Source organism: Nicotiana tabacum, chromosome 6 (genome assembly GCF_000715075.1).
Source record: "Nicotiana tabacum cultivar K326 chromosome 6, ASM71507v2, whole genome shotgun sequence".
Classification (NCBI taxonomy): Eukaryota; Viridiplantae; Streptophyta; class Magnoliopsida; order Solanales; family Solanaceae; genus Nicotiana; species Nicotiana tabacum.
Window position 1 is genome coordinate 26,630,171 of NC_134085.1, and position 13,667 is coordinate 26,643,837.

Here is a 13,667-nt window from a genome sequence, read left to right on the forward strand (position 1 = left end):
TGAGAATAGATTACTTCACATGGACATCATAGCCCGTAACATAATGCTCAGACTTAAACATTTAGTACTCAGTTCGGAGGTATTGAACTAGCCAACACAGTTTAGAGCGGAAAGACTCACCACTCAACTAAAGAGATTGCTGGAACTCCAGGTTGCACGGCTCCTGATAACTTTTAGCATAGGCCGATGAACATTGAGACTTGAGATGCCTATGTGTGCTCATGTTTAAGCTCCCTGAAAGTGAAACCTGGAAACCAATATGAGAGTAATTATTGTCGAACTAGACGTGCATAAGATTGGAAGGATCATCAAGCTCGTGGATAGTCTATTAAATAGACAATTTCGGGAGTAAGCTGAAGGTGTTTTCATGTAAGGCTTGGACTACTGCCATCTCAACCATCACAAAGGCCCAATATGAGAACTGTTTTCACAGGTTCAGAAAGGGGATGCAATTCCACCACTAATATCAGCAATAAACCTGCGTTTGTAAGTAGCTAGAGGAAACTATAAGTAATTCTGCCCAGCTTGCCCAACTTATGCTAGTTGTAGCCCAAGCCAGAGTTTAACAATCATATGCTTTGTCGGCAGACTCTGAGGGACCTCCGCAAGGTTCCTGAATGTTAGACCTACTGGAATTGAAATAATAGAACACCATCGGGTTGAAGGCGTATTTTATTTTAGTTACTTCAAAGAGAGTAGTCTTCGGAGAGTGAGGAGAGATGTCACACCTCGAAAGATTGTTGCCCTGATTGATAAAAAGCGAGCACCTGACTGAAGATGTATTTGTCACATTCTATCGTAAATTGAAGTACATTAGCACAAGGTCTTCATTTTACTACAGTTGCAGCTTAGAGGTGAAAGTTCTCTCACGCTGACAATGAATGGACCAATTACTTGACCAAAAAGATACCATCAGTAAACTGCATCTTTCAAAGTACTTTTTAAGAAAACAAGATGATGATCATGTATAATCAATTTGTACGGTCAAGTCCTGTATCCCTAATTCATGGTATAAGTCATGCACATATTGCAAAATAGGCCGATCATCAACTCCCTCCTTTACCTGTTCAACAATTAACCATAAAAGGGTGAGTTTTGGGAAGCCATCAAGTAGAGCAGCACTGTGTATCTTAGAAATGACTTCATCAGCACAAAGCAGACAAGTCATGTGTATCTTATAAATGACATTATAGAAGCACAGGTAGTACTGTTGCACACCATAAAGTCGGGTAATCACCTGCAATAAAATTGATCCAATTACATGACCAGGCACCAGTTCCCAAAAACGAGCTTGAGAAACTTCTGAAACATCTTCACAAGATGAAACCTAAGCACATTTGAAACAAAAATATTAAAGATAACAGTTTGGAAATGATGCAGTATGTATAAAAGAATGGAACATTCTATACTCATAAACCAGGACACCAAAGCTATTACACCATTGTTGAAACCAACAATCCTGCTACTCTACCCCCACCCAGGGAACAATTTTTTCTTTTTTCGCAAGAGAGCTAGCACATCCAATAAAATTCATGAGAGCTAGCACATCAAATAAAATTCATCTGCAGGACAATATTGCCCTACAATGTAAATTTTCCGATTGTATTTGAAAAGTTTGCTTTCATTTCAAAGCATAACAGCCGCTGCTACTTATCTCCGCCCCTAGTTAGCTAATATCACCAAGTAACGTATGTCAGTGGGGGAAAAAACACGCTATCCATCTTTACTAGTGTTGTCAAGGGCTCTCACTTGAAGACCACTTAACCCATGAAGCTAGGTACAGAACAGGTGTGCCTTCACTTCGCTTGGACTACGGTGCATGATCACCCATGGGCTCTATCTTGAAAAGAGTGGTAATAAACCACAATACTTTACCTAAATGCAAATTTTTTCAGTTCTTTCGTAATTTGTCTATATAATTGTAGTTTGGGTTTATAGTTATTCTTTTTGAAGTACATACTCCTTTTGTCCTTTTTCTCATTTGCGCCTTTCTTCATTAAAGCATGCACTCCTAGTAGCCTTCAGCGTTTATTCGGTTTTCGCCTTCAATAATACCAATCATACCTCAGACATCATGTTATTTCAACCTGGCCTAGTTTTACACTCCTAATGACCCCCATCATTACTATTGAATATGGTGAGCTTACAGGATTTGGCACAACTTTTATATTGAATTGAATTGGTTTGTGATAATTTTACCTGTCTCCAGCATTTGCTCAAGGCTGAAGATGGGATCCTTGGGGGTGCCATTTGGAGCAAGATGCCACCAGTAGCTCTGAAGAGTGGCATGACGAGGAAAAAAACTGTGGCGGAAACTAGTCCCAAACATAAGACTTCAGCATTCTTCACCCTGAAGCAAGAAAAAACAAGAGGTAAGCCAGCAAACAACCTTGCTTCTTTATCAGGGCCATCTATGGCAATGAATATCAAGAAAAAAAACAACTTTTGTAGTGAAGCAAAGAAAATTTACCCAAGTGTCAACAGCCAGGAAGCCAGGATCAGACCTGCACTGATAAATAAAAGGGTATAGAAAGCTTAAGATCTACGAACCCAGGACAGAGAATAAGATATTCGAGATATTGAGTAATTGATAAGATAGCATCTGAATCATGGATCCAGTTCATGTAATGAGCTATACAGGGTAATCGCTTACCTGCGAATTGAATCAGCCAGTACATGCAAGCAAACAGAGTGATAATTCATATCTTCAGCTTTTCTATAGACTGCAGGCAAAATAGCACATCAGGAATCTTCAATGAAGTCAAGATAGTTTATGTAGCTCAACTGGCAAAGGCTTCTTAAAATATTGAAACCCATATTGTATTTAGACACTCTAGATTCTGCTCGACCATAGGACAATTGAAACAAATGAATCTTGAAATTTCTCCCCAATAGGCTTGCTTAACTGATATCATATTATTGTGAAACATAGACTGCTATAATCATTTTTGGAAATTTATAATTAAGATATTTCAGAAAATAGTACACAAGTATTCTGGTGAATCTCTGCTTAGACTATTTTTTTTCTTTATTTTGGAATGTACAAAAATATTAAGACTCCTGTAGTCTTTCTTTCTGCTGATGTAGACTTCTTTAGTCAAAAAGGATTTGAAGCTTTAATTTTAAGCTAGCCTTGTCTTTAGTCAAGGACTAACATCATTAAAAAGTTATCCCTGGATTTTTATGTTAATCATAGATTGGTTATATACTTCAAAGAGAGAACTTAGCTCTTAACTTATCCACTCCTCGCAATGAGCATCGACCATGCTTAATTTCCAAAAGGAAAGGATAAACTATGATACATGAGAATCTCTCTCTCTCTACAGAATTTTGATCGCAAGCAGGAGGCTTACCAAGATTAATACGTGCATAGTTCCTGAAGAACCAAACACCAATGAGATTCACCAGCAAGTTTGTGACAGCAGAGACGATCAAGTAATGCCTACATGCAGACTTCAATCAGGCACAGTATAACAATATTTACAACAACAATTTACACAAAACCTTCAGAAAACAGCCAAAAGTCTGCCTAAAGTGACAATCGTTTTGCCCTAAGAACCTAGAAGGAAAAATTAGTTAAACGGAGCCCTGCCAGTCCCAGATAAGGGAATAGACCCAGATTTCTTTTCCCTTTGTTTCAACCCGTGAAAATGCTAAAAATTTGTCTAAGTGGAGGCGATGGCCTATTTGGATTTTTAAAAACTTCTGGGCTGACTTAAAACCTAAAAAATAAAGGTCCAATTTTGGCTCCAAACACCTGGGTCCTCTAATTAAATGGTCTTCGACCAAGACTCAAATGAGGAACCAGATACCAACTTTTAATCCTTCAATATATAGACCCCTTCTAGGATTAGTGATAATCAATCTACGCGAAATACATTAAACAGCCCCTTTAAGTTGTCCTCAACGATCATCCAGCCACCTCAATTGGCCCCTTTGTCACTTAAACACTTCAAGTGGCTATTAACTGTATCAAGTAAACACCTCATATTGAGATGTAAAGTTACGTGTATTTTAGTTACATTTGGGCGCGTGAGGCTTTTATCAGAGACTTGTTCTCTCTTATTTTTAGAATTACAACAACAACAACAAACCCAGTTTGATCCCAACATGTGGGGTCTGGGGAGGGTAGTCTGTACGCAGACTTTACCCCTACCTAATGCAGGTAGAGAGGTTGTTTCCAATAGACCCTCGAATTTCTTATTTTTAGAATTTAATTAAATTTTATACCTGAGCCCCATACTACATTATCATATTTCCTCACTCAAAAACCTTTGAGCGATAATACCAGGCTTTTTCCACCCAAATTCCATATGAACCTTCCTCACCCCATCATCATTAGCTCCACCACCTTAAACCACCACCTTCCACCATAAATCCACCAACTCTATTTCAAACTGGACGCAAAAAAACTATAAAAGACAAACAGAAGCTCACATCTAGTTCAGCCATGGATAACCTCTTAAGGTTCAGCCGTTGATTTCTACTTTTTCACTTTAACACTATAGACCATCAAGGTTCATCCATGGATGATAACCTTCAAGACCACTGCATTGGGCGCCACTCTTTTAGCCTTTGGGTTTCTAAATTCGTGATTATCCCTAAACACAGAGGAGAAAAGAGAAGAAGTGAGGCAGAACAGAAAGCAAGTTGGATTTGCCAACCCATTTCCTTTTCCTTGTGGCTGTTGCTCTTTTACACTAAGTTGCTCGGATTCGGGTGCGGGCATCCGATACGGACACGGATCCGGCTGTCGGATTCAGCAAAATATAAATTTTGAGATTCGGGGGTGCGAATCCAGGTATGAATATGGGTGAGGGGTTCGGCTAAAAATAATCAAAATTATAAAAGATAGAGTTATAAAGAGAAGAAGAAAGTCATTCAAGGCCTTCCACCAACTCTCCATCTATATTGTTGCTATTGTCTACCAGAAGTCCGAACTCAGAACACGACCTCTTGAATTCTCGATTTTTCTGAAACACAAAGCAACAAATATGAGACAAAAGTACTACAATATTGAAGGTATGCCATTTCCCATGTCTTAAATCTGTTTTATTTTTAATTTTGAGAAATCAAAATCTCAATTTCCCCCTAAATTTGTCGATGGACTCAGGTCAAAGTATCCGAAGTTAGTTGACCGAATCTGGGACGTATCTCGCTCCCGCTCCCGTCCCGTGTCGAGACGCGTGCGGCACCAAAAACGAAGAGTCCGCGCAACTTAGCTTTTACATATATAAATTGTTAATTATTGGAATATTTTCTTTCCTCACAAGGTAGGGGTAAGGTCTGCGTACACACTACCCTCCCCAGACCCACGGTGTGGGATAATACTGGGTATGTTGTTATTGTTGTTATTGGAATATTTTATGTCCTACAATGGCATTGGTTCTGTTGAATTAGGGAACATGTACTCCAGAGGCTCTTCAGGTGACATCTCCGGTTCCTTTAGAGGAGGTGTCGGGAATAATCAAAGTTTTTTCGATTTCTAGAATCCTAGTACATTGTAGATCAGAGAGTTTAGAAGAATCTATATATTGGTATATATGGAGTTCCTTAGCAAAAGCTTTAGGGATCTGAATAATGGGATAGAAGAAGTAGAGGTTTCTACTCTCTGATATGCAGCGTGGGATCCTAGAAATCAAAAATATGTGTGTATATATATACACACACATATTTCCCCTTCATTCACCTTTTTTTTACTAAAGCCTACACTTCAAGTGTGCTTTGCACTTAAAGTCCCAATAAACCTAGAGCGCTTTTTAGAGCTTTTCGTCTTTGACAACACTATTGCTAAAATAACAGGATTACAAAATAATTTCTTAATCCAGAAACTTAATTACACGAATAGATTGAAGAAAAAAATATCACCAGCAAGGCATTACCAAAAAAATAACAAAAACTTCAATTTTTTCACCACAGCAACATAGATTGATCGAAAAATATAGCAATTTTTTTCACAAAGCATCACAGAAGCATATTATTACAAAAGTGTTGCTTGAAGAAAAATAATCTCTCCATTTTGTGATAAAGCAATTGGGCAAGTGATCCTCTTGTGGCTATATCTTTGCAGGTTGACCATTATTTCTTTTCTTTCTAGATACATATGCTACCCCGAAATCTTTAGTCTGGCTTCGACTCTTTTTGCGTGGTCGAGGATTTTTTCAACGAAAGCTAGCCTCAATGCATTTACTAATGCCTTATTCATGAAAGTTTGCCACGAAAAAAGAATTGTTTCACAAGATGACTGGCTGGGCTATGTTGCAGCACACTGCGTATGACCAAAATTGCTGAAAACAACGACAGGCTACTCGAGGTCTCATCATCATTGTCCTGACAATCACTATTCATACAAGATTCTCCAAAATCATCTATGTGGGTATATCCTTCATCGAATGGTCATAGTGGTGGGGGTAGAGGTGGCATTGCATTAGTGGTGGTGGTGGTAGTGATGCTGCTACAGCATTTGAAGCTCTGTTAGATTCTCAACCAGAGTTATCTTTAGAAGGGATCTAGAACCATCCCTAACAACACCAAGAAGATATAAATGGACATGATTGTCTGTCTTTATGTATTGAGGAGCTATTTTCCCCTTACAGGCGCAGAACTAATCGACACATCGCTCGGCGAGCTTCTCAAATGGCAACTTTCAATGACTCTTTCAACCAACCCTTCATAGGTAGCTTGCCTACTCAGTGCAATTGGTACCATCACCTTTGAACACCTAATCCAGTAATTTGGAGTCTCCACACATTCACCCAAATAATTTCCACCCACTACTACAAAGTCTTCCATACCATCTAGACTAAAGCTAATACAACAATAAATTATCTGTAATAAACTAAGAATGACTTCAACCTGATAAACCAACTGGATTGAGGCTAACAAAATAAGAAGACTAGGGCTAATAAAAAATGGTTTGTAATAAACAAAGAAGGGTCGATTACTTGGTACAATAAATCTGAAGAAACAGAAAATCAGATCCTCAAAACTGCAAAGCAACAAGAGATTTTACAACTTACTAGATGAAAAAAATCAAGGAATATATGTATTATAATTAATGACCAAGCAATTGCACTCAGAAAAATACTCTCCAATATCGAAAATTTGAGTAAAGCTTTCTGGAAAAAAAAAGAAGATATATCCGAGCAGAATGAAGGGGACGAATAGAAGGAGCTATAGAGGCTTTTGGACAAGGAAGAAATGCAAATAGAACCACTGAATTTGAGCAATTTTACGGCCTAGAACGAGCTGTGAGAGGAAAGAAAGACGGCAATGGTGGAAGAAGAAAGCAGCAATGAGGAGGAAGAAGCGGCGGAGAAGCAGGGATTTTTTTTCATTTTTGGTAAATTATCAATAATTATATTTGGACCACCTTGTATTTTTTAGAACTTCAAGGCTGCCTTTTAACTTGTCCATTTCATTACTTAAGATCAAATTGATTATCACTAATCCTAAAAGGGGCCTATATATTGTAGGATTAAAACCTAGGGTCTAACTCCTCAATTGAGTTTTGGTCAAAGGCCTTTTACTTAGAGGACCCAATTTATAAAACTAAAGGTTAATATTGCAATTATGTCCCTCGCTCATATTCTCCAAGAAGAAAGCGTCTTGAGTTTAAGAATAGATATTAAAGAACTACTTCGGCAGTAAATCTTCTCTCTCTCTTTTTGGTGAAGCAACTGTAAATCTTTTCTTATTCACCAAATATCTTTTTTTATAAGGTCTATTCAGAAAAATATCATAGTAGAGAAAAATAAGCTAATGTCTGAAAAAGGTGAGTCTCAGGATAGCTCATTCTACTTAATGAAAGATTCAGATAACCGCAAGCCTGATGAATCAAGTACGAAGCCTATCACTTATTGTCTAACAGATCAGTAACTGATCAAAGTTAACCACCATCCTCAATCAAACAACAGTAGAACCTAATTGTCTGACAATTTTAGTGATTTTGCATCAAAGGAGAACTCCAACTTATTTTTGTTAATGAAGATAAATTTAGTAATAAAAGAGCACAAAATCAATCACTTTTGTTTTGTGAACTGACAAGAAACTAGAAACTTTTTAGTTTTTACCAACATTTTTGGTGCACTTACTTGTGCTCAGATTCATCTTGTATAAATGCATGAAGTGCTTCCACAGCCAAGGAGAATGACAAGAACAATAGGAACAGCTGCCTACATAAGCAATACATGAGGAATATGCCATGTTAGCCCATATAAATGCAATCACACAGACGGCATCTAAAGACACAGTCTAAAAAAGAAGCAAGATACACTTTTCTTGAGAATGAAGAAGAAGCAAGATACATTTGGAGATGGAAAATAAAATTTGCGTGCATTTCTTTCTCCCTATGGGTTGGGTGGGGGTGACAATACGACAAGTAACATGAATGGTATATTGGTCATGTGAGGTTTTACAAGTGGACAAATAGATTAACCTATTGAGATAGATTCCTATACAAAATATATATAGATATATGCTGACACACACACGACCTTTCATGTGACAAATTTGATTGTAGTTAGAATTCAAAAAGTTAACTGGACTTTTACAATGATGATAGGGAAATATATTACAGTAGTTGCTGAGGAGTTAATTTACTATGAAAACATAACAATTAAATTCTTAATATTTTTGAAATTCTACCCAATAAAATTGGGAAAAGGGGAACAGTTAAAGCAATAAAGACACCTGCAAAGCAGGTATTTTTAGTGTGTCGATGCACATGGTGACAGCATGAACATGAGAAGGGTGGAGGCAATCTAAGTTGCTCCGACACGGCAGTTTAGGTGCCGCACCCGTCTCGACACGACCCTAGTATGGGTGTGGGTATGGGATCTGTACCGGATCTGGTCAAACAATTTTGGGTACTTTGACCATAACGGACAGAAAAATTCGAGACAAGATATAATTTGATTCCCGAAATCAGAACCAAAACTAGCGAAAATTTGAAGAAAATAGCATACCTTATTTAGAAAATCAATCATTTACTTATCTACAACTTGAGAATAAAAAAGAAATTCACACTTTACTAGCTATACGTAAGTATTCCACAAAAATTTTCATAATTTAGAGATATTTTTATATTTTTATTTTATTTTCAATTATTTTTAGCCGGATATCCCCCCCGGATCCATACTAGGATCCGTATCCCCGAATCTTAGAATTTACGTTTCAAAGGATCCGACCTCTAGATCCGCACCCCTGTCGGACACCCGTACCCATGTCCGAGCAACTTAGGAGGCAATCAAGTTAGGACGTGAATGCAGGATGATGACATTCTAGAGGGAGGTTCTCAAATATATCTCTAGATCATAGGTCGATATAATATACATAAGAAAAATAGGGAGAGATCTCCCTGCAATTGAATGAAAGAAAACCAGGAAGAAATGAGTAGGCTGAAAGAAAAGTTGTATATGTTCATTTTCTTTTGTAAATATATGTTCATTTCTAAAGCATACATCATTAGTTTCATGTCTTTACACTATTTTCTTCTTGCAGATCCTCTGCCCTACCCCTTTCCGTCACAAATTCTTTTCAAATAGTACTGTTACTTCTCCTTGTTCTCTAACCTCATACATTTAAAAAGTAAAATGTAAGAACATAAAGTTCTCCTTTAAACACAAGTTGCACGATATTACCTGAAACTACTTTTTTTTTCAAACTGTAATATATTGCCTGACAACAACTTCTGAGGCGCTAATATGCCGACAATCAATACGCTTTCAGAACAGGTACATGAAAAACGTATGTGTTCAATTTCTTTAATAAGCATATGTTCATTAAATCATTTTTAGTATAGACATCCTTATTTCCAATGGCGTAGCCACATTGAGTGAAGGGTGTTCAACTGAACAACCTTCATTGGAATATTATACTAAGTATATAAAAAAGTATACTATGTATATAGGTTAAAATTAACTTTTTATAAATATATATTAAACCTTGAACACCCTTTGTAAATTTTTTGACTTCGCCACGGATTATTTCATGTCTTACACTATTTCTCCAAGCAACTCCTCTTTCCCATCCCAAATTGCACTTAACGACTTTTGTAATTTTTGCTAAATATCTAACCTTTTTTATTTGCTAAACAAAAGTAAAGATAAATGCCTCTCATAAAAAAAGTTGCTTGATATTACCTGACAACTACTTCTGGGATCACTAATATGCTGACAACCCTTAAACTTCCAGAACAGGTTCGTGTAGCTAGCTGACACCAGGTTTACCCAAAAAAAACAAAAAAAACAATCCTCTATGCTTCCCCTGATTGAAAGGTAGATCTCTTAATTGAGGACTCAATGGTGTAAATCTTTATATTTTTGATTGTTTAATGGTTTAACTCTTTAATTACAAGCAATATCCAAGTGATTTGCACAATTTTATTTAATAAAGAGTCTTTCACAGATATAGCTTCTTTGACATCCTACCCATGTAAATAGCAAAGCAATACAAGAATTGCAAAAATTATGCAATCCGGAGATAACTGGGTGTGAAAAGACACTTTTAATGGAAGAATTGGAAGTTAAATGCGAAAGAAAAAATTATGATGGTGTCATGTACTTACAGCATTAGTGAAAGCAGACAAGACCTCGAGCCTTTTGTACCTGATGACGACAACAACAACAACATAATGGAACATTGTACTAATTGGTCATAATTGTTCAAATGAAGGTGTTAATTGTTAAGAGATCGATCTTGTGTCTAACTCAACCCCAAAAGTTAGTTTGAGAAGTGAGGATTGCCCAAGACCGTATAGGCAGACAACAACCCATTTCTTCCAGAAATATGGGACATTTAACACTCCCCCGCATGCACAAAATTGGACATCTGAAGCGTGGACAGCATAATATGGAGGTTCAACATTAGGTAAATAAAGAATATTAGTGGGTCTGGCACTAAGACCATGTTAAGAAATGCACCTTTAGGTTTAACTCAACCCCAAAATCTAGCTCAAGATTGAAGATTGCTCACGACCACCATATAAGGAGACAACAACTCATTTTCTCCACCAATGTGGGACATTTAACAGAATGGACTTATTATGATGGGTTGGAGTGCTAGATAAACTGTGAGCAATTCTCTTAATTGCAAATGTTAGACAAGCTGCAGAGATATTCTTAATTGGCTTAACCTAAGAATTCTAATTGCCTTTCTAAGTTTGTCAAAAGCTATTGAAGTCAAGACCTGATAAAAACAGAGAGGTATCCTTTTGCCTTTTCTATTTTAGTTTTCCTTTTGTCTAATACTTCAATGACCAGCCTAAATTGCTTCTCCTTTGATAACCACCAAAACTCCTTTAACATATTTGCCCGCTAAAATATTTCCCATCATGTAAGAAACATTTGTATCTACTCATTTAACCAACTGCACTGACAAGTCACCAAACTTCAATAATGAGCACGTGAAAAGGATTAACACACAGCTGGGGAAAAATAAGGCTTAACTAACAAAGAATTTCATATGATGATAAAGTTCAACTCTCACCCATAAGTGTAAACGCGGTCGGGCTTTTCTCTAGAAGCGGCCATTGCAAACAATGAAAATGTCAAAAGGCCACAACCAAAGGTCAAATGAAATGCATCTGATACCAACCCTGAAATTACACCAGAATCAAACAAAATTCTACAAAAGATACTAAGCAAGAAATAATGACTAAGTGGGAAACTAAAGATTCATAGACTGATAAAAATAGGATACTAGATATCATTAGCTATTATTTTCCTTTTTGTTTTATCTTTTTATTTGATTATGGTGGGGTGCAATAGGGGAAAGTGGAAGGGAGGCCTACAGTGGGCTCCCCAGTCAATCCATGTTATAACTTGTTGCTTCATTATAGTCACTAACTTTTCTTCTTTTCTTTTCTTTTTTTTTTCTCTTCAGGGATGGCGAATGGGGGAATAAATTTGAGATTGCTCATAAGCATTTTCAGTTCGCTTTTGAAAAACTTCTGTTGAGAATAGGGGCGGAGCAAAAGGGTGGCAAGGGGTTCAAAATTGTACTGCATGAATGGGGCAAAAAATGAATTTTATTGGTTATATATAAAACTGTTGAATCCCCTTGATATAAGTAAGATTTTAGTATAGTGACAAAAGGGATTTAAAAATTGTTTTAGATCACAGGTTCAGATTGTAGGTAAGATAATATTACTTTTTCAAATCCCCTTGTATGAATTCCTGGCTGCACTTGAGGAGGGACACCAAGAAAGGAGCAATCTCTAAGCTCGACCACAAGATGAATTTGAACAACATTGTGAAAATGATAACCTTTTTTATTGTCTTAAAGTTTTTGATTCCGCAAATGAATTGTTTTTAAGACACACACACATGAACTTGAGATTTCAACAATTCAGCAGATTATCTAAACATCTACAAGTGAAAGAAAGACTAAAACTTGCATACCTACTTGGCCAGAGAGAAGGCCAATACACAACTCCGCAGTAGAATAAGCTACATTTAGCGAAATCAACATAAATAACCTCCTCATCTGCTTATTCCCAGACATCACGCCTCGAAAAACCGATGACGCATACGTAGAAATCCTAAATTTCACATCCGAATCCTGCAACTTGCCAAATGCATGTTGTGGATAAATATTCGGCGGTATATCAATGCTCGAAACAGTTCGAGTAAGCAAAGGCTTTGCGGAATCGTTCGTTAATAAGGAAATCGGCGTGTGAGGCTCAGCCGATTGCTGAAACGAACTCTGCCGTGAAAATGCGAATCTCCGATCGCTGCCGTCGAAATCAAAATCGCCGCTCCACGGTTGTCTAGGAGAGTCGGATTCTAATTTCCTGTAATGAAACGACGGCGTATGACTCTGATTCATGTTTGAATCCTTTGGAATGGGACTCTTCTATTGCAAACGGAAAATACTAGAACTCCGAGCTGTATCCATATTCATCGAAAATTTGATGAATTATTCTGTAAAGCTCTAATTCTTCAAAGATATACAAACTGTGATGAAGATCTGTGATCTAGTAGAGTGAGTACTGAGGAGGAAGGAGAAGTATTAGGGTTTATGATTATGGAAATGATGGGGAAAGGATGAAGATGGTCAAATGACATGATATAGTCAAAGTAAACGCCTGGTCGGAGAAAACTGCGATAATCTTTCCAAAAAAATACTTTTTAGGTTTAAGTTTAAAAAAAGACAATATCAACTTTCAATTTACAATTTAAAAGAGAATTGAATTTGAATATATATTATAAAATAATTTAATAAAATTATTATTTTATATAAATAAAATATGAAATAGGAATATACGTTTGAGATGGCAAGCATTATTGGTTAATTATATCAAAATAATAATATTAAATATCTATAATTACTTCTTATTTATATGATTAAATATATCAAAATTCATCATTCAATATAAATTACTAAACATCAATAAAAAGAAGTGAACTATAGAGAGACTATTCGAAAGAAGAATAGGAGAATGAGAATATAAGTATATTAGAAATAAAAAAGAAAAAAAAAGAGATGTTAGAAATTAAAATTTTGAAAAAGTCAAATTAATGAGAGATAATTTATAAAATATAAATTTTTGGTAGGAATAGTCTAGAAATTAATTTCCTGCTGCTAATTTTGCTTCCGAGACGAAGCTACAATTTGTAACATCTTTCCAAAAGTAAAAAAATTATTTTTTCTCAAAAACACATTCA

At 36.4% G+C, this 13,667-nt stretch overlaps 1 protein-coding gene across 2 annotated transcripts; it reads right to left on the minus strand.

The window, feature by feature from the left end:
• Positions 1 to 771: 771 nt before the first annotated feature.
• On the minus strand, positions 772 to 13,108 carry LOC107782442 (metal tolerance protein C2). Of its 2 annotated transcripts, XM_016603324.2 has the most exons (10): positions 12,402 to 13,108; positions 11,488 to 11,596; positions 10,568 to 10,607; positions 8,094 to 8,170; positions 3,354 to 3,442; positions 2,654 to 2,723; positions 2,471 to 2,509; positions 2,200 to 2,350; positions 1,238 to 1,327; positions 772 to 1,063 (listed from the first exon to the last, which is right to left on the minus strand). In XM_016603324.2, the coding sequence occupies exons 1-10, from the start codon at positions 12,826 to 12,828 to the stop codon at positions 962 to 964; spliced, it is 1,194 nt and encodes a 397-aa protein (XP_016458810.1). In that variant the 5' UTR covers positions 12,829 to 13,108; the 3' UTR covers positions 772 to 961. The 2 variants fall into 2 exon arrangements, with proteins under 2 accessions (XP_016458810.1, XP_016458811.1); XM_016603325.2 differs by lacking the exon at positions 10,568 to 10,607 and having other exon boundaries at positions 8,094 to 8,174; positions 12,402 to 13,035.
• Positions 13,109 to 13,667: the final 559 nt, after the last annotated feature.